This window comes from Saccopteryx bilineata, chromosome 5, assembly GCF_036850765.1.
Source record: "Saccopteryx bilineata isolate mSacBil1 chromosome 5, mSacBil1_pri_phased_curated, whole genome shotgun sequence".
NCBI lineage: Eukaryota > Metazoa > Chordata > Mammalia > Chiroptera > Emballonuridae > Saccopteryx > Saccopteryx bilineata.
The window spans coordinates 26,984,815-27,007,107 of NC_089494.1; the positions used below are offsets into that span (position 1 = coordinate 26,984,815).

The window sequence follows — 22,293 nt, forward strand, 5'->3', positions numbered from 1 at the left end:
CATTATTAAAACCTAGAAGAAGATCAAGAGTCTTAGCAACTAAGGGGTTCTTTGCTTCTTCAGGAACCAGAGTGCATCTTATTTTTTATTGTGGCCCTAGCACATAGTATAGTGTCTGTCACATAATAGGATCAAAGTAAATGTTTGTTGAATCAATGGATGATTAAACTTTAAGGAAAACCTTGGTAACTCTATGGGCTTTATTCATACTTGTTAATATAAAGAGTAGTGCTCTAGCCTTAGAATTTAGGGTTGTCTTAAAGACTAAAACCCTTAATATTTTCCATATTATCAAATGGGTATATATAGTCTAACAATGATCATGTTGCAATTACCAAGGAGGCCTTCTATAATATAATGGGGCAAAAGGAGTTTAACTGAGAACAATAATGTAACAAGAACCCAAACCAAGTATCTATGTGAAATGTTTATGTTACAACATCCTTCCAATATGTGATTTCTCATCTCTCTAAGGTTGACAGATATTTCATTTTAAAAAATTTGAATTACAAAGAAAGTTAATTGATTTTACAAAGCCTTGCACAAAGCTAACAATGGAGCTGTTCTTAATCAGCCCATGATGGCTCTCTCCTAACAGGGAAACAGCATGGAGATGCAAAAATGCAGAACTGAATCCGATTAATTAAATATGTACAATGGCACCTTCATAAACAGGAAGGGAAGGAAACGACCTACACTTTGGCACAGAGGAGGAAGGAAAGAGAGAGATGAGAGTGTAATATTTGTCAAGAGGGTATGTAGACACCAGATATTCATGAGGACATTATTCGCATGTTGGTTAAATCATTCAGCAAAATGAGATCCATCAGCTGACTCTGTGTCACCTCACCTAAAAATGCACTGTTCTGTGATATTTTCATTTCCTATGTCTCCCCCACTAGAGTGAACACTTCATGAGGGTCAGAGACTAAAACACATTACAATAAGAGCTCCTGAAGCACTCTCTACACAGAAAGAACTACAGTGGTACCTTGAGATAAGAATTTAATTCGTTCTGTAACCGAGCTCGTAAATCAGTCAACTCATATATCAAACTGAACGCGCCAACTAGTGGCAGCTTCCTGAATCACAACTTGTATCTCGGAATTTTGCTCAGATCTCAAACAAAAATATGGACTGAGTTGCAGCTCGTATCTTAAAAAAATAATAATAATAATTTGTATGTTGGTCTATTCGTATCTCAAGATACCACTGTAATTCAAAATCTTTGATTGGTTGGTGACTGACCTATACACTGGTGGCAGGATAGCATAATGAACTTGACATCAGTAGTTCTATGTCTGACACCATGCTCTGTCAAGGACCGGCTGTGTGACTTTAGGCAAGTTACTCTACCTCTGTGAGTCACAATATCATTTATAAAAAGGGTGACAGTGATAAGACTTACTCCATTAAGTCTGTAGTAAGGATTAAATAAGTTAATGCTTATAAACACCAAGCAGGATGCTGGGTGTCTGCCATGCACTCTAAATGTTTTACTACTGCAAGATACTGAAATTTCAAGTTCAGAAAAGATCTGGAGCTACTGTAGATGTGGAGAAGGAACATTTGCTTGGTTCCCCAAAACACACTGTAATGCTGGGAGAAAATTGTAAAAAATGACCCCAAATGTATCTTTAAAAGAAACTTTTAATTTATCCCACATGCCATTCAGAACATAGCAATAGAACAAAGAAGAGAAAATCATAGGTGCAGTGTGACTTCCGATCAATATAAATGATTACAAACAAAAGTAGTTTGTAGACACAAGCTCATTGACAGAAAGCCTTGTGACAGGTCGAGGTTTACAGAGGGGTGAACCCTGCGACCTGTTCACAGAAGGAGACATTCAAAAGGAGGATGATGTACAATAGTCTCTTTTAAGGTATTTTCCTTGTTCCTAGAAAGAAACAGTTTAATTGTCATCAACGAAGTCCAGCTAACTACTTTCCAGTGGTTACATGTTCTTCAATCTTTAATCTTCCAATATACATTTGCAGACCCTAACTGCTCCTACACACAGATGAAATGAATGCAGTGAGAGAAGGATATTCAAGTGAGGACAAGACAAAGAGAATACCAATTTCCTAACAGGAAACTGACACATCCTAAATAAATCTCTACCATACTTAGAGTGGTATTTATCAGAGCCAAGCAATTAAAATGTTTTCTACCTAAAAGCAGAAGAAAAATGAGCAATCACCAAGCAAGGACCACGTACCAATTTAGAAGAAAAACTCATGCCAAAAATAAGGTAATAAACTACACCAACTGACACGTCTTTTGTATCTTCAGTATTTATAGGAGCCAAGTCATGGAGCCTGACAACTTTTGTCAACACTTGAACCCTGAATTTTCAGCTCTGGAGCGCAAGCAGAGGAGTGATGGCCAAGCCCGTGGATCATCAGCTCTGGGACAACCAGATGGATCAGCTCTTTTAAGCCATAGCTGCTGATTCATAGACCATCCTCTGCTTCTCCTTTGCTTCCTTCAGGGTCTAGGGTACATGCCAATGGTCTGGAAGACACCAGCATTGGAGTTTCACGTCCTTGTCTCCCGTTACCTTCCTTGGTCTCCTCATGGATCAAGTGTGGCAGGCAGTCCTGCTCTGAGTTACTCCAGACATAGCCCGGTAAGGTCACGTGGCTGTCGGGCTGTTGTCTGGCCTTCTTGGTCGCTTTGCCAGAGATGAGGACCATGCGAGTGCCGGCCGCCATCTGCGACTGGCTGCTGGTGCTGTGCGTCATGGTGGTGAGCACGGAGCCGTATCTGTGGCCGCCGCAAGGGGGCGTCCTTTTCCAGTCGACGGAGATAGTCCACCGGCTCCACTTCTTCTTCATCTCAGCCTGAACCTAAACCACAAGAGCCAGAACGTGCCTCAGAAACCATCAGGGAGACCCTGCAGCTTTGTTAGGAGAACGTCTGCCCCGGTTTCAGTGATAGTAATAATCATTAATGAAGGGTCCACTGTGTGCCAGGGACTTTGCATATATATATTCTCTCTCAGTCTCAAAAAACCTTCAAGGGAGGTGTTATTACCTCTATTGGAAAGAGATAAAGGGATTTGTCCAAGGTTACTATATATTTTCATAGAGGCTGCAATACAGCCAATAGAAAGATCAGGCTTATAAACGAGGACTCGGGTTGGAGGAGAGAGATAAATGGGGCGGTGGCAGAGGAATGTCATGAAAGGAACTCCACGTGACTGTGACTGCCGCTCCAGCACCTGGCAGAGGCTGACTGAGGGGGAGAACGAGAAAGGGGACTGTACACTGAAAAGCGGGCACCGCAAATGTATTCTTGGGCTGGGCTCGTTTCCATTCCTCCGGCTGGAGAATGCTCCTGCCGGTGCCACCTTCCAGAGGGAAACTCATCTGGAAGTTCTGTGGGAGAATGGGAACCCGGTAAGTTTATGTCACATAAAAAAACACTGCAACTATTTCTCTCCAGCCAACTCCTGTAGTTTTAAAAAATGTCAAAATGTTCCAATGGATTTGTCCCAAGAACACATATTTGAGTTTCTTACGGAACTTGAAATTGATGGATAAGTTTAGGCATTAACTGGACATTCTGAAGTTCACTTTCTTTCCAAGTCTCAATTTTCATTCCAACTAGTTGGGTTTACAACTAAACTGACCTTAGCTTATTGAAGTTAATTCTTGCTTTCTTAAAATAATTTATGATTAAAACATCTCTCCTCTCCCTGCCCTGCCCATTTTGTCCTGCAACTCTTGGGGATTTTAAAGAGTGTCGGGTCACATTGTGACAGATGCCTGTGGGACGTCCAGGGTTCCTTCAAACCTACCTCGCCATTGCAGAAGCAGTAGATGATAGACACGAAGAAACCCTGGAGGACAAAAGAGCACATTAGGTGCTGACCATTCACGAAGATCACAGCACGACAGTGTCTTGCATCAAATAATTCCTTCAGAAAACGTTATACATTGTTCTCTTCTAATGTATAGAAATCCTGAAGTTTACATTAAGTTTTACTAGACCTTTCCTTCGTGTCAGCTGAACCAAGCAAGTAAGTGAATAAAGCATGCCAAGATACACAAAGAACTGATTTGTGTTATAGTTTCATTTACGTTGCCACTCAAGGATCACTGAATATCGCCTGATCAGTAAGAGATATTTATGCACTGTGAACGTTGGAAACTACAGACATAGGGTATTGTATGGTAAAAAGACAAAATGTCTTTTTATTTATTCAAAGATACTTGTTTGTTTTTTTTAACAGAGACAGAGAGAGAGTCAGAAAGAGGGATAGATAGGGACAGACAGACAGAAACGGAGAGAGATGAGAAGCATCAATCATCAGTTTTTTGTTGCAATGCCTTAGTTGTTCATTGATTGCTTTCTCATATGTGCCTTGACCGCGGGCCTTCAGCAGACCGAGTAACCCCTTGCTCGAGCCAACGACCTTGAGTCCAAGCTGGTAAGCTTTTGGCTCAAGCCAGATGAGCCCACTCTCAAGCTGGTGAGCTCCGGGTCTCGAACCTGGATCCTTCCGCATCCCAGTCCGACACTCTATCCACTGCGCCACCGCCTGGTCAGGCTCAAATATACTTATTGAGCTTATCCAATGAGAACTGCTCATCGTGCCAGGGATAAACAGTTTAATTAAGACAGACGTGTTCTCTTAGACCTTACAGTCAAGAAGGGAATACAGATGGATAAAATATAAACAAAATAGCCATATGAAAAATATGTAAGATGATAAAAGCTATGCAGGCAAAACAAGTGATGTCGACATAGAAGAATGAAGACGTATCAGATAAGGAACTCAAGGAAGTCCTCTCTGAGGAGGTGACAGTGGAGCCGATTTGAGTGACAAGAAGAAGCCAGGCCTTATGAATGTTAAGGAGAAGAACAATCTCCACAAAGGGAACAGCAAGTATGACCCCGTGAGGCAGGAATGAGCTTAAGGAACCCTGCCACAGGAGACAGTGCACACCAGGAAATAACACTGGGATTTTATTCTGAGTGCAATAGGGAGCCTCTGGATACTTCTGTCAGATAAGTGGCACAATCAAACTTATTTTTAAGGTTCTTCAGACTATTGTGTGGAGCCAAGATTGGAGGCAGCAGGCAGTGGCAGCAAACGCACACCCGTGAGGCAGGGTCAGGTGACGTCTGCAGCAATCCGTGTGAGGAGTGATGGTGCGGTTTGCAAACAAGATAAAATGTGCAGACGCCACCTCTAACCCTGTTTTGCCTCTTTTCTTTCCTTTTCCCTGCCTTCTCCTTCTTTTGCTCTCATTCATCTTCTGTACACACACAGAGGTCCCTGTTCTGTGGCAGGTACCCAGTTTACAACAACGTGCTTTCTTGTCTTGCCACCCAGGCTTGTCTGTGAGGATCAGCATTTGCTGTGGCCACAGGGTCACCTGACTTCTGTAAGAAACACAGCGCCAGAGAACAGCGCCCTCTCAGGGCCCTCGGGATGGGTGCATGAGAGCCAGAGGGGCGGAGAAGGAGGACGCAGGGAGGGGAAAGGAACCTAGGAGAACCAAGTTAGTGGGTGGACTCTACCTGAAAGGAGTTGAAGAAGAGCTCACAGTGCATCCGGATCTCCCACCCGAGCCCCGAGAAGGAGTGGGGCAAGCACACGAACACGATGTAATGCACTCCGAAGACCAGCACCAGGACCAGCGTCGATTTGGCGAGTTTCCTGAGAGAGAATGCAAAGTCTTTTTAACTAATCCATTTAGAGTGCCTTTCAGCAGGGGCATCTTGCTGGGGGGAAAAATCAAGCTTAGCAGAGCTAACGGCGGCGGCTGACTTCTCCCATCGCTTTGGATCTCACAGCTTCTGCTAGTTTGGCCCTCCCTCCTCTTCCTGTCACTTTTATATTAAAATAGGTAGTTTATTCTCACCTCCCATGATCATTATCCCCTAAGCCTGTCTAATCTCATTTCTGCTCTCCTTGCATAAAGGACACTATTTTCATAAAGCTGTGAAATGCCTCGGTATCTGTCCCAAGTTCTCTTTCACGTCTATGTTTGAGACTTAAATAAGCATTACCTCTATCTATGTTAACTGTCTTGATTTTGATAGGCAGCATTTTGGTTTGTTATAGTCATTTTCATTTTTCTCTATAATAATGTAGAGAAAAAGGATACTAATTGAATTCATTTTCTATTGCTATGTAACAAATCACCACAAATTTAGAAGCTTAAACCAAACCTATTTATCATCTCTCAGTTTCTTTATGCCACAAGGCCAGGCACAATGTGGCTGGGCCCTCTGCTCAGGGTATCCCAAGGCTGGAATTAAGGTGTTGGCCAGGACTGCATCCTCATCTGGACTTCAAGGTTCTCTTCCAAGTTCACTGAGATTGCTAGCGGAGCTCAGTACCTTGCAGTTGTAGGATTGCTGTCGGCCTGGGGGTCACTCGGTTCCTACAGACTGCTCTCAGGCTGCCCTCAGGCCCCAGCCAGAGGCCCTCACAACATGTCAGGTTACCCCTTCACAGCCAGCGGGAGAACTTCTCTCCAGGCTGTCAGGATGGAGTCTTACCTAACACGTACCATATACCGTAACCTAATCAAGGGAGAAACCAACCAGTCAGAGACCTTGCCCACACTCAAGGAAGAGTGCGAGGGTGGGGGGTATGCAGGGCTGTACACCGGGGTTATACACGGCATGTACACCAGGGAGACAGGAATTCTGGGATCTATTTTAGAAATCCATCTGTCACAGTAGTTGAAATAATTCCTGTCTGTAGAAATGCAAATGTTGTCTAATGGAATGCCACTAATTATAGCCCTATGGGTATAAACAAGTTTTGCTAATTTACATCCATTTGTAAATTCATTTCAGCACTCATTACTCTCTTTTAAATATATGTAATATCTTACTTACCAGGTCCTTCATTATTAAGTTAAATAAAACTTTTGAAATGTTTTATTTAACATTTATTTGAAATGTGTTCATTTATATTGGTATAAGAGTTACGATTACAACTCTTTAAAAATTTATCCTTCAAGGACAGTGAACAGGTTAACATAGCGGTGCATCTGTCTGCCTTTTCAGCTACAGAGATGGACTTTGCCACACATCAGATCAGTCAGCAGTCTTGGTACTGATTTCTTTCTGGGTTCTCCTGGTCACCAATGCATGCTGTACACCTTTGCAGCCCAGCTCTCTGAAAAGGCACAGCTGTCTAAAGAGATGACTCAGGGATGCAGAACTGAATGGGGCCTTCTGGTTTGTCGGAAACATGGTGGTGGCTCTGGGGCCAAGGGTAAAGGCATGAGAGGAATACAAAAATCAAACTGTTTGTTGAACTCAGTGTCCAATGTAGAAACCAGATACTCAAATGTTGCGGTCTTTCTCCTGATCTCTCCCGCAGTAAAAAGTTCTGGAAAATCTCTACTTGTCTTTTGAGAGTCAACTTAGCTTTAAAAATACAAAAACTATTTCTTAAACAGTAATGCATAGAAATATGTTTAAAACTGTTTTAGATGTCACAATTTGGAAATATATTTTTTCATTGTTTTGTTTTAACAAGAATATTTGAATATCTGTTTGACAAAGGTAATAACCAATTGAAATATAAATTTAAAAGTACAAAAATGAGTGGCTGTAAATTTAAATTCTCAATTAATCCTCATAGGTGGAATATCACTGTGACAGAGACACATTACATTCTCCTACGTCTCTGTTATTTAAACCTGATAATTTAAGGACTCAGAAACTGCATAATGAATTGAATTTCCAAATCCCCACCAAGTAGGTTCCCACATTTTTTTTCTCCCAACGCAAGTTCATTTCCCACTATAGTTTTATCTCTAGCTCAACTTTGGACATTATAAAAAATACTAAATATGTTTCATGTATGAACAAATATATTTTGGCTGAAAAATACCTTCCCTGACAACTATTAGCCTAGAGCGAGTTCTAATTAATCACTTCCAGATTATTTTTAATTAACCCTGAATTCTTAATAGTAGATACTTTCGATCCTTGATAAATGACTCTCTTCAATTATTCTGAGAAATAATCCCCATGAATAAACTCAGAGTATTGTCTGTCCTGTTTTTAAGATAATTCACTCTTGGTTCTCTCCACAGTTCCTCAAATCTCTTGGGCAACTTTTTACTGCAAAGACATGTTCACATCATTCAGAATTATAGAAATAAGTTGCTTTTATTAAGAAGTAAATAAATAAGCAGCTTTCCAACACCTTTTAAGTTTTCACTTTCAGAAGAAGAATAAAAGGCTATTTATATTTCCCATTGTTCTAGCATCCTTTGGCCTTTGTCTTCAGCGAGGAGATGTGGCATGAGACAAGTTATATTAGAATAGCAAAGGTCCTCCACTGTAAACTCTTATACACAATTTATATTATCATACTTTCACTTACAGTACATTGAAAATGAGCTAGCAGTTGCTGGCTTGTCCTTTTTTTAACTCCTGTCTACAGTTGTAGTCTCTTCAGCGGAACAGTAAATGCTGCCTAAATGCTGAAGGGGAATAATTCAACAAAGACCTTACAGAACATTTGTGAGAGAATCAAAATGCTGACTGTGATTCCTTCCCTTCTGTGTCTGAGGCAGCATTTCGGAACAATCTAAGGTAGGAAGAAATAGTTACCTGTTTGGAAGGTAGAAAGATCAATTCCAATCCACCAGACTACAGGACATGCACATCTAGTTGGACAGAGGCCCCTATTATCCAGAACTTACAAACTAATCATTGGAAAAAAATGGACACACTCTTAATCTCTCTCTCTCTCTCTCTCTTTTTTTTTTTTTTACACAACCAAAAGAAGTCTAGTAGTTTCTTTTTAGTCTGTGGCAAAACTATGGTTTGTTAGAGGGTTTTAGAGTAATTCAAATTTTTAAACATAGTTTGATAATCATAAACATTTAGTTTGCCTATTTCTTCATGAAAGATAAAATAATGGACCTTGCACACTCAGTATATTTGAAAGTTAAAAATTTCTATTTGGTAGGTGCCAATTTGATGGAAAGATTGAAAACAATGCAACGATCCATGTTCTTGATTCTTTTCAGTTATGATACATTATTTCAAGAATGCAAATAAAAGCAGGTCTTTGATCATTAGCTACCTGTGACTGCGGGCATGGTGCTATCTCCTTAATAACCTTTACTTTTTTGGCTGCAGAAAAAAAGAAAGAAAAACAAACAAACAAAAAGAATGCATATAAAATTGTCTGCCAAGATCATCAATAAGAGATTGGAGGGTCACATAGTTTATAGGAGAACCCCAATTTGCTAATAATAAGTATACTTATTATTCTCCAAATTTAAGCATATTGGGAAAGATTTTGGTTATTTATATTCCCCTAAATAAATAAATAAAATATATTTCTGATAAATCACAAATTGAACCAAATGAAAATACACATTTATAAATTTATCTTTTAGAGACATTTCAGATCAATTGATAACTGTTTTTTACACCAAATAGTAACCAAAATATTTCCTCTGATGGACACCTGTCCTGGAATTACCTGTATTGCTTTCTTGTATCATGCCCAACTGCATTGGTCTCCCAAATTTTGGTAGCCAGAACTCTAACCGTATTCAGAAACAGAATAAAATTCAGCTGAAAGAGAAGGTAAGATTACAAAGAATTATTAAGTTTGTCCTCAAAATATTTATAAAACTTGCATAAACTGAACTTCTTTGTATTCAAAAACTGAAAGTTACCTATTTTAGTCTTTGTATACAAAGAAGTCCACTTCAGAGGGACTCTGAGATAAGATACTGGAAAGCTAATGTCTCTTGATTTGCTCTCATAAAGAAACAGAAGAAAAAGTTTCCATAGCACTGGAAACTAGAAATACAAGGAGATCATCTGCCAGATTCCACCGGGAATTTCCAAATCCAAGTGCAGATCAAGTCCCGTAACAGACTGGCAGGACAAAAGGTATTAGTAATTATATGAGACCAGATGCCCTTTTTGCGATGAAGTCCCAGCTTCTGTCTCTATTTGAGGAAGAAAAATAATAGAGTTGTTTGAGGGATGCTGTCTCATAACATATGAAAAATATTAGGTGAATTATAATTTTTTTAAGGCAAATAAGATGCTGTATAAGAAAAGGCCCCCTGCTCTGGTTGGGTAGCTCAGTTGGTTAGAACATTGTCCTGATATGCCACAGTTGTGGGTTTGATCGCCACATGCAGAAATCAACCAATAAGTGTATGGATAGGTGGAACAACAGATTGGTCTCTCTCTCTCTCTCTCTCTCTCTCTATCTATCTCTTTTCCTCTCTCTCTAAAACCAATCAATAAATAAAAAGAACTTTTAAAAAAGAATAGACCCCCATCCCCATGTAGGCAATTAAATTAAATTTGAAATATTATAGGTGTAGACATCACCAGGGACAATCGAGTTCTGTCTTTAAAAACAGAGGGAAGGTGCCCTGGCCGGTTGGCTCAGCGGTAGAGCGTCGGCCTAGCGTGCGGAGGACCCGGGTTCGATTCCCGGCCAGGGCACACAGGAGAAGCGCCCATTTGCTTCTCCACCCCTCCGCCGCGCCTTCCTCTCTGTCTCTCGCTTCCCCTCCCGCAGCCAAGGCTCCATTGGAGCAAAGATGGCCCGGGCGCTGGGGATGGCTCCTTGGCCTCTGCCCCAGGCGCTAGAGTGGCTCTGGTCGCAACATGGCGACGCCCAGGATGGGCAGAGCATCGCCCCTGGTGGGCGTGCCGGGTGGATCCCGGTCGGGCGCATGCGGGAGTCTGTCTGACTATCTCTCCCTGTTTCCAGCTTCAGAAAATAGCAAAAAAAAAAAAAAAAAAAAAAAACCAGAGGGAAGGTATTGGTAGGATAAGCTGGTTTGTGTCTGATGGCTTCAAGAATCAGTAAAGAGATTCAAAATGAAGAAAAAGAATAGTGTCTCCAGGTCTGGGATCATAAGGAAGTAGAAGCTTGACCTCTTGAGTCAGTCCTTCATTCAGGGAGATGTCTATAGTCCAGAAAGCGCTAGGATTTAGAATTAGTGGAAATGTGGATTGCCGAAGGGCTGACAGTCACAGAGGAAGACCCATGCTGCATGCACGGGGATACCTTGTCTCGCACAGTCTTCAATCATCTCTGGAATTTGGAGAATTTTAGTTATTGGCTGATTCATGTGTCCCACTCCCTGGTCCAGCTGATCATCTGTACCAGCCCTTAAGCCCCTGCCACCTTGTTTGCCACTGACCTACCACTGACCACCTTGTAGGCACCTCTCCCCAACTGCCCAGCTGTCTACAGGAACTGGAGGCTGGGTCTTGAGCCCCATACCCTGGAGGAAGGACAGAGGTGTGCTGTGAGCAGGCAGAAGAAGAAGGATATTTTCAGGCCAATAAGAGCTGCTGTTTATTGAGCCCTCCCTAGTTCAAATGCTCACATGAATAAGGAACAGGCATTTTTTATTATGTCCATCTATTATAAACGAAGAAACTCTGGCTACTCAACTATCAGCTGGAAGTTGAACCAAGTCTATGTGAGCCTGTACTGCGAATTCCTGACCACCACCTTGTACTTCTTTTAGGGAGGATAAAAAGAGACAAAACATGAGAGTTGAGGATTCCCATTCCTCCCCAGTAACTACAACACCTGGCTCACAGACACAGAATCTTTCTCAATAGGGGACGATAAGCTGCTCCTCTATCACATGAGTGCTATTTTCTAAACGGTCAGTCCATGCCCCGTTAATTCCTCTCCCCCTGAGACCACAGTCCCTGGCAGTACGACGCAGCGGGGAGTGAAACTGTGGGCAGTGATGCTGTGTGACCTCTGCATGAAGGGTGCAGGGGCAGGAGCGGGTGCTGGCAGAGCCGTGGAAGCAGTGCCAGCCGGGAACTGGCATTTGTCATTCCCTATTCCTGTGAAAAGGAAGAATTATAGGTGGCTTCAGATGGGCCACCTGGACGCTCCATCCACATTAAAATGAGCGTGACCAGGGACTCCATCCTCAGGTCAATAGACCACACTAAATAAATCCTGAAAAACCTCAGAAATTTGACTAAAGAAGATACATTCAACCAATGCACTGGTTTAATAACTAAGAAGATACATTTAAGGACAATGGCGTGAATTATAGAAAGAATTAAGAAAAACTAAGATTGAGTAAAACTTGTTGCTTTAAACAACAGGCAAACAAAAATACATACATGCATACACGTATTTATTGATACATGCAACAGTAGTTGGGCCAATTTCCAAATAATTATTCTGAGTAATTTCGGAAATTATAGAATAAAGGTTAACTGGAATCTAAGTTACTGACTACTTATTGTTCTAAGTTTCTTACATAAATTAACTCTTAGTCCTCAAAGCAGATATATGAAACAGGCATATTATCCCTATAGATCTGAGTCACAACTTACATAAATTATGCATACTCGCACAGCTGGCAAATTGCACAGCCCTAACGAGGCCCATGCACCCTGGATACAGTGTGGATACTTAACCACTGCACTACACTGCCCACAGCAGATTGAAATGGAGAATGAATTTTTTTCTTAAAGAGCAGAATGGATTTAAAAAAGATGTTAAAGAATCTGAAATATAAGTACAGTTTAAGTCAACATAGAGACCCTGGCCAGTTAATTCAGTCAGTTAAGAACATCGTCCTAAAACAACAAGGTTGAGTGTTGGATCCGCAGTCAGGGCACACATGGGAAGCATCTAGTGAATGCAGGACTGAATAGAACAGCTAATGAATGCTTCCCTTTCCACTCCCCTCTCCTTTCCTCTCTCTCTGTCTCTAAAAAAGAAAGAGAGAGAGAGAGAGAGAGAGAGGAAGGGAGAGAGGGAAGGAGGGAGGGAGGAAGGAAGGAAGGAAGGAAGGAAGGAAGGAAGGAACGAAGGAAGGAAGGAAGGAAGGAAGGAATTAAGTTAGGAAGGAAGGAAGAAAGAAGGGAAGGAAGGAGGGAAGGTAGAGAGGATGGGAGGGAGGGAGGGAGGGAAGAAGAAAGGAAAGAAAGAAAGAAAGAAAGAAAGAGAGAGAGAGAGAGAGAGAGAGAGAGAAAGAAATTAAGAAAGAGAAAGAAATTAAGAAAAGAAAAGAAAAAATTAAGCCCTAGCTGGATAGCTTGGTTGGTCGAAGCACCATTTTGGAGCAAAGGTTGCCGGTGGAATTCCCTGGTCAGGGCACACAGAGGAGCAGCTCTATGTTCCTGTCTCCCTGCCTCTCTCAAAATATTAAAATGTAATAAAATAAAATAAACACAGAAACAGCAAATGGTAGATCTGACTAAGCAGGAAAACAGATTCAGCTATTTACTTAGGAGACCCCTAAGAATCTCCCCAAATGGAGGGACGAAGAACAGAGGTTTGTACGATGAGGGATACGCCGCCTGTACGGAGCGCACGGACCTGAAAGGCCTCACACAGATTATTTCTCTACCTAAATAAAAGCTACTGATACACTGCGCCAATCACTGAAGACACAGGAGAGAGAAATTCCTGTGCTAATAAGAAAAATGAGTCTACAGATGGAAAAATGGCATTCTATTTAGTGGGCAAATGGAACAAAAACGGACAAAACTGAGAAGAAGCTTCTTGCAACTTTTTTTAAAGATGAAGAAATAATTCTAAGAGGAAATCATTTACAGTTTTTACATAGCTCATGTACTTTGGAGGAAAAATGTTGCGTAAAGATAAACTTCAGGTAAACTACTGGTAAGGCAAAACAAAGAATTCAAACATAGAGAAGGTGAATAAAATGACCTTTCTTAAGCATTAGAGCTCGTAACATAGAATGAATTTTATGCAAGTATGGTTTTAAAAATAATGCAAATATAAACAGCCAGATTTAAAAAAAATCTCAGCTTTTCATTTGGAGAAAATTGCTGTCTTTTTCATTTAAAGATATGAGGTCTTAGGTCACAAAATGTTCTTGTTCAATGATTAGTCTTAGATATACTTCAATCAACAATATTCATTAACCCACTTATACCTCAGTGCCCTCTCTAGAGGGTCATATCACGAGTTTTATATTTAAAAAAAAAACAAACAATAAATTGCCTTTCGTTAAAAAGTGTTGAATAAAATCATTTCTCCTCTGGACGAGAAAAAAAATCCCTCAAAATTTCAGGCACAAACTCTCTCTCCCCTCAGGCAGTCTCTGACCCTCGTTCCCAGAGTGCTCTTGGCGGGACCTTCTCTCCCTCCGCTGGCCCACCCTGAACAGGTTAGCTCGTCCTCAGCCTCGGGCTGGACGCCACTTTTTCTCACAAACTATTCCTGACACCCCAACCCCACCATAGCACTTGTTACTTTTCCTTAATTTTTTTTTTTTTTTAGAAGCTGGAAACGGGGAGAGACAGTCAGACAGACTCCCGCATGCGCCCACCAGGGGGCGATGCTCTGCCCCTCCAGGGTGTCGCTCTGCCGCGACCAGAGCCACTCTAGCGCCTGGGGCAGAGGCCAAGGAGCCATCCCCAGCGCCCGGGCCATCTTTGCTCCAATGGAGCCTTGGCTGCAGGAGGGGAAGAGAGAGACAGAGAGGAAGGAGGGGGGGGGTAGAGAAGCAAATGGGTGCTTCTCCTATGTCACCCTGGCCGGGAATCGAACCCGGCTCCCCCGCACGCCAGGCCAACGCTCTACCGCTGAGCCAACCGGCCAGGGCAGCACTTGTTACTTTTCAATGTGTGCCTCACCCACTGGATTTAAGCTGTGTGAGGATTAACTGGGGCCCCTCTCGGGTGGTTCTGACTAACGCAGGGTCTTCAGCAGGACCACCAGGCCAGCAGACCTGAGACCACACCCTCCAAACCAGCCTCCAGCGGCTCTAAGGGTTTGGTTTGGGTTCTCCCCACCCCTGGTTTTATAACTCTGCTCACCTAGAATCTGAGCAGCAAAGAGGGGAGCTAGGTATTAGTTCCCCTCAGGACCCTCTGAAGACATCACGTCTCACTCCACATATTGGCTTACTTTTCAATATCATGAACATAAGGAATTTTTTGCTTTGTCTATATGTATATTGATGCTAAATATTGAATTTAGACAATAAAATCCTTAATCTATACCAACTGTTAACAATTTCATTGTCTATATGATAGATATGAGGACAAAATCTACGGCTCATTTTTATCAGTTGGCACTGAATTTATAACTTAGGGACAAGCATCTATGGTAAATGGTGAAGTTTTTATTTCATCTGAAGTTCTAAATGTGTCTGATTTAACAGAGGAAAGGGATTCTGGAGTGGCGAGCTTCCTCTGAGGAAGAAATCAGTCTGACACAAGCAGCCCGGGTTCCGAATGCGACAGGTTCTATAGCAGGGATCCCCAAACTACAGCCCCCCGGGCCGCATGCGGCCCCCTGAGGCCATTTATCCGGCCCCCACCGCACTTCTGGAAGAAGCACCTCTTTCATTGGTGGTCATTGAGAGGAGCACATTGACCATCTCATTAGCCAAAAGCAAACCCATGGTTCCCATTGAAATAATAGTCAGTTTGTTGATTTAAATTTACTTGTTCTTTATTTTAAATATTGTATTTGTTCCTGTTTTGTTTTTTTACTTTAAAATAAGATATGTGCAGTGTGCATAGGGATTTGTTCATAGTTTTTTTATAGTCTGGCCCTCCAACGGTCTGACGGAGAGTGAACTGGCCCCCTGTGTAAAAAGTTTGGGGACCCCTGTTCTACAGGTTTGTTCTTAAGCTGAATTGGTGGTATGTAAATTGGATCAAGTACACTGACCTATTAAATGCAACTTAGACAAATGTTTGTCTTAACATAGTATTTATTTTTACCTTTCTGCGCATATAAACACTTAAAGATTTTCAAACCTATAGAACCTATCTTGTTCATAACCCGGGGACTGCCCCTATTTGCAATTCCATCAAAGACTAGATTAAATGGTATTCTTTTTCCCTTCCTCTCTGACCAGTCACTGCTCCCCACCCCTTGTTTTTCACGAGTGTGCCTCCTTTAATTACAAGTGGGGGAGATGAGTCATCTGCTCAACAGCAGCTCAGAAGCTTGCATCCTGTTCGTTTCCCTCTTTTCATAGTTTACAAAATGCACTGGATAGATTTTAAAACTTATCACTTAAAATTTTTCTTACAGGCTTTTATTAGAAGGACCGTCTTATTCCTTCTTCTGCAATTTCCTCAGATGTTCTGAAAGGTATTTGGAGGAAAAAAAACATTTATAAGGGAAAACACTGAAAAGCTGGAGGTCTCCTTTTAATGCACTCAAAGTGACTGGCAACCTCCCGGAGAGCCACTAGCTGGTTAGTCATTCAAACTAGATCATTATTCACACGGTGCGCAAGCCCATGACACATACCGCAAACGATGTTCAACACAGAGGGTAGTTCTTAGCTTGGGTACACAATGGTACTGAGTCATAATAAATATTTAAAATCAAGTAATTATACCAATAAAAAGTGACAAAAAAAGAAGTAACCACGATTGCCTCATATTTTCCTAAAATCCATCAACATTTATTCAATATAATACAAACCATAAACTCTCATAGTAAGATCAGCTCTCTGTAGGATTATTTAAGGTTCAAAATATTTGCAATAGTGTTACCAGATGAACAATTGGCAAGAGACCCCCAAAAGGCTTCCCAACATTCTTTGATTCTGTGGCTTATTTTTGAGGAGTTAACCAGAAAATAAACTACTGCAGGAAACCCTGAGGTTACCTGCAGAAGAAGAACAAGTACATGGATTCTCATGTCTGAGTGACTGGCCCTGATTTCCAATTCAAGTCTCTCTAATAAAAGCTCTGAGTTGCTCTGAGTCTAGGATTTTCTCTTTCATGACTCCATAGTATAAACATTACTTTCACATATGTGCTATAAGAAAAGTGACTCCGGAAGAAATTTTTTTTTTTTTTTCATTTTTCTGAAGCTGGAAACAGGGAGAGACAGTCAGACAGACTCCCGCATGCGCCCGACCGGGATCCACCAGGCACGCCCACCAGGGGCACGCTCTGCCCACCAGGGGGCGATACTCTGCCCATCCTGGGCGTCGCCATGTTGTGACCAGAGCCACTCTAGCGCCTGAGGCAGAGGCCACAGAGCCATCCCCAGCGCCCGGGCCATCTTTGCTCCAATGGAGCCTTGGCTGCGGGAGGGGAAGAGAGAGACAGAGAGGAAAGCGCGGTGGAGGGGTGGAGAAGCAAATGGGCGCTTCTCCTATGTGCCCTGGCCGGGAATCGAACCCGGGTCCTCTGCACGCTAGGCCGACGCTCTACCGCTGAGCCAACAGGCCAGGGCCCGGAAGAAATTTTTATTCTTCAAATATAAAAGGTATTAATTAACTTCTTTATATACCTTTCTTTGGTTCCATACAAATATATGGTCCTCCTTATATTGTACACTCACATTTTAACAGCTAAGATAAAGCTACATATTGCACTGAGAATTTTTGAGGCTTCCTGGCATACCCCAAAAGAGAGACTCATAAAAATGGAATACATGGGATTAACTTGCATCAAAATGGAAAAAAGCCAGATACTGCCATCACGCTGCCCATGGTCACCTGCTGCAGCACCAAGTGTCCCTTTGCTGTTCATCTTAACAGCTGACATTGTTCCAGTGTTAATACAACTCCAATTCCTGTGTCTTTCTTTGGAAGCCTGCATCAAGAATATGGTCTCTCATATAGACATTTGAGGACCTTTAAAATATAGTAATTGAAGTCTGAGACAATCAGATAGGATTATGAACTTAAAAGTGTATAATTATCACATCTCTAACAAATATCCACATGTCCAACTAATTCTTCTAACCCATCACCATAAGGCCTTGAGAGTTTTCTTCAAAACCCAAGTCTAGTCAAATCTCTATCCTGCTTAAATTTTTTTTAGTGCTTCACCATAATTAAAAAATAAAAAATTCCAGTGTCCTTCAGTACAGAATGTGAGTCCAACTGTGATTTAACTCCCATCCCACCTTCCAGTCTGGTCTGCATTTCCTGCAGATGCACCCTTCATACCAGCTACAGAAAACATGACCTGTCCATGTTTTAGCACACCTTGGCATATGCGCACCTCTGTCCAGAAAACCCTTCCCTCTCTGCCCATTAGGTGGTTTCTACTTTTCCTTCATACTCTCGTTCAAATCACATCTACATGGTGTTTTCCTAAACTAAGCCCCCAAATAGACTTGGGTGATTTCTCCTCCTCATTCCTGACTCCCTGACAGCCATAGAAACACTCAGACAGCCTGTATGATGGCTATATCCACGTAGCATCATGGCCATGATTACCTCCTCTGCCGTTACCATGCCATTCTATCACTAGTGTTACTCCTAATGCTACTTCCACTCTACTGTTCACTGAGGGCTTGTCATAGGTTAAACACCTTAATTATCTTATTGAAGCCTCAAAATAGCCCTATGAAGTAGACATTAGAATCCTCCATTTCCTTTTTAGAAAGCTATAGCTCACAGGGGCTAAATTATAGTAAATTCAGAAGCTAGAAAGAGCACCAGAATTCATGTGTCTGTTCACAGCTCTGCCAAGGCCAAGGGCATTATGCACACTATTTTGTCTTGTGTCTGTTGCCTTAACATGCTATATGACTGGTTATGAATTGTATTACCTATAGAATGACAAGTCATAAGACTAGACTAAATCTAAGAGCCTCCCCACAAGCTCTGAATCCTATGATGTTAAGTCAGATATTTCTCTTGTATGCCATCATCCCCAGTCATACCTACAACTGTAACAACAACATTGATATACTTATTATAGACTTCTGTGAAGGAAGCTGCATTTTAAATGATTATAAGGTATTTAAATGTGGAAAATGCTTTAAAATTTGGGCATGTTTATCAAATAATCTTATGATGCACCATAAGTAACATTATCAAACATATATGGATATTTTCCATTCAACTCGATATTTGCTAGGCATTGGAAAGTTAAACGAATAAGAAATGGCCCCCACCACCAGAGAAGCTCACAGGGAAATGAAGACAGTAAGTAAAATGCAGTATACTTTTGTTTTCTAGGGTATGTTTTTTTAATTGTTGCTGGCATTTTTGCTTTTCTTGTTTGTTATTGTTGTTATTCTCTTTTTAGTTTTGTGTGTGTGTGTGTGTGTGTGTGTACAATACACTTTTAAAGTGCCTGATCACATGAAACCCAACTAGCCTCCCACAACCATGTAGATATTCATTCACTGGTTACTCTGATCAGGCCTTGTGCAAATTCATTGTTAAAGAAATTTGTCTAGTTCAGTGTTCTCCAAAAGGCAGCTACTTAGGGTGCCACCATGATTTTGTCATATCAATTATTTACCTACTATTATTTGCTTAATAGTTTCTTCAAACAGTCTACCTTTATTAAATTATTGAAATTTAAATTCCATATCATTACCATAACTGAAAAACCAGTAGAAGCTGCTATAAACAAGAGGCAACTGGGCTGGACCACTGGCAGCGCATTGGAAAGAGCACTGACCTGGGACACTGAGCTTCCAGGTTCCGAACCCCAAGCTTGTGAGCTTGAGCGCAAGCTCACAAAACTTGAGCACAGGGTCATCAGCTTGAACATGGGATCACTGACATGATGATCCTGGCTTGAAGCCCAAGATCACTGGCTTGAGCCCAATTTTCCTGGCTTGAGCAAGGGGTCACTGGCTCAGCAGAACTACTATCCCCAATCAAAGCACATAAGAGAAGCAATTAATGAACAATTTTAAAAAGTGCCTCAATCACAAGTGTTTCATCTTTCTCTTCCTCTCTCTCTCTCTCACTAAAGAAATAAATAAATAAAGGCAACTTTAAAAATAAATATAATAGAAACAAGTCATGCGGAATTTTATCTAGATTGGGTTTCCTATCCCCCACCCTCAACCCCCAAAGAAAGAAACACATCACACATGTTAGGGTTGTGTACCCTAACAAGTACCAAAATGAGAATGTCACCTTGATGTGTTCAGAATGGTAGAAAAGGGACCAATGTTCTCAATGTATAACTCAATGTCACTTAATGACTTTGCACGTACCATCTAAATCCTCTAATGCACCAAGCATGTCCCCACCTTGGGAAACCCTGGCCTAGCTTAAATACAATCAGCACTAATAGTAAAAACTGTGGGCTCCAGAACCACACCACCTGGGTTGGGCTCTTGCTTCAGCACTTTCTAAATGTACAACCTTAAGCAAGTTATAAAACTTCTTTTGGACTAAAACTGAGAATAATGAAAAGACCTATCTCAAAGTTCTTTGAAGGGTGATGCAAATAAGATTCTGAGACATTCCTGAAGGAAAAAAGGCACTCACACTTTTTATTCATCAAATGATGACTAGAGAGAATAAGATTTAACTCTGTCAAGGGACAAAAGAAAAAAAATTTTAGTAAGGAGAAAACTGAGCAGGGGCTGAGAAGACCGTTTGATTTCCTATCAAGGGATGGTGGTTGAAAGAATCGATACATGGAGCAGACTAACACGGGATGAAGGAAACAACTAATTAAGACAAATACCACAGAATTCCTCTTTTTATTTTCCTTAACTGATCAATTCAAGATCTCAGATTTCTGATAGTACCAAACCTCTCTCCACCCCAATTTAGTGGCATCTTCAGGGTATTTCTTAAGTACTCACGAGCAAATCTGCTTAATTTCCCAATCTACATTCTTATGTCTGTGGTTTTATTTCTTTTCAGTTGTTAGAGTCTCTATTAATTGACACCACAGGGGACAGTGCCCTGCTTGGTCAGGATTGATCAAATCTGTCAAGTTCACCTTTACCCCTTCTAGACCGCACTGCCCTGCTAGCTGCTTCTACTGTTCTTGGGGGCAGAACATCCTGTTCCTTCTTATGATGCACTGAAGGCCCAGGACCAAAACAGTGCTTCATGCTCTGTGGTCAGCTAGGAGATATACCTATCATATTTTGATATTATACAGAAGAATTTAAAGCTCATACTAAAATCAACATCAAGATGTTGTAGGTGAATAATTAATAGTTATATTTGGAGAGATTAATTTTCAGAACAAAAAAACTAATGTTTTCTAATGACTCTAGTCTTCTTTAACAGAATTTTAAACATGTAAACAAAACACAGAAAAAAAAAACAGTGCTACAAGTTTGTATTCTAGGATTCCAAAATCAAGTGGTTTCTTCCAAATCTCTACTGAAGCCTGTGATTATTTCTCAAATTCAGTTATTTTATCATGACTTATTTTCATTAGAACCTATAAATACCCATCCTTTACAAACTCCTTTATTCTCCCAAATTTATTTTGCTTCATATATTGCTTAGTAATTCTGACCACATTTTATCAGTTTTTATTCCCAGTGTGCAAAAATCCAATTAATAGAATCTATGCTGTTATAATTTCCAAAACCAAAGCTAAGTGAGGAATCTAACTTTTACTTAAAATGGGAGATCATTTTTGACAGCATGTATGGAGTCTATTCATTTACATACAACCATGTGATATGTCCTGTAAGACTAAAAAACAAACCATTAATCTTAAAGTTAATATATAAAACACTACAAATATTTCTATAAAGATTGGGAAATCTTTTTTATAGATTCAAGAAACAATCTCTTTTTTTTATTTTTATTGAATATATTGAGCAAAAAAAGATCGTTAATGTTTTGGAATGCAAGTGAAAAGAACATGGTAAAAAAAAAATATGGGTTACATTCTTTGTTCTGCCACACCAGCCATGGGACTTTTATTTTATCTGCTTGGGTTTCAGATTCCTTCTCCAGGAAATGAAAAGGCTGCATGAAATGGACTCAGAAGTTCTATCATTATACTTGCTTTGGGCGTTTATTTCTCCTCTTCCTTCTTATTGTTCCCCAGGATATCTTATTCAAATGCATGCTTTATTTTTTCAACACTTTTTTACTGAGTGACCAGTATTTGCCAGGAAACTTGCTAGGCACTAGGAATACAGTTTAGAAAAAGCATGGTTTTTTGTTCACTTCGCCTTGCAATTTAGTGAGCAAGATGGGCATTCAACCACCAGAAGCATCATACATTGTGATGATCTTGAAAAGAAAAATCCCCCTTGTGCTCTGCAGGTTTAACAGGTGACTTAAATTAAACTGGGGGCATCAAGGAAGCCACAGGGAAGTGGCATGTAGAGCAAGGAATAGAAAGAAGAACATCCCCACCTTGCAGGGTGACAGTGTAGAGTGAAAGGGACAGAAGTGGACACGTTCAAGGAACTGAAAGGAAAGCCCAGCTGCAGAGGGGCGGAGGCATGAGTGACAGGGTCTTCTTAAAGTACCAGGGATGTTTGATTTTGTTATAAGTACAGGGAGCTTATTGGGCAGTGACAATGACCCTAAAGTTAGAATCCCAGCTCCACCACTTACTAGCCGTGTGACCTTGGGC

At 41.0% G+C, this 22,293-nt stretch overlaps 1 protein-coding gene across 2 annotated transcripts in view; it reads right to left on the reverse strand.

Moving 5' to 3' along the window:
* Positions 1–2,392: 2,392 nt before the first annotated feature.
* PTH2R (parathyroid hormone 2 receptor) overlaps positions 2,393–22,293 on the reverse strand; it is a 67,907-nt gene continuing 48,006 nt past the window's right edge. Inside the window, exons 10-13 of one of the 2 annotated variants that reach the window (XM_066280820.1) lie at positions 9,485–9,579; positions 5,536–5,674; positions 3,806–3,847; positions 2,393–2,852 (exon numbers count right to left, since the gene is read on the reverse strand). In XM_066280820.1, coding sequence (XP_066136917.1) covers positions 2,457–2,852; positions 3,806–3,847; positions 5,536–5,674; positions 9,485–9,579 — 672 coding nt within the window. In that variant the 3' untranslated portion in view covers positions 2,393–2,456. The remainder of the gene's footprint in view (positions 2,853–3,805; positions 3,848–5,535; positions 5,675–9,484; positions 9,580–22,293) is intronic. The other variant, XM_066280821.1, reaches the window with a different exon arrangement.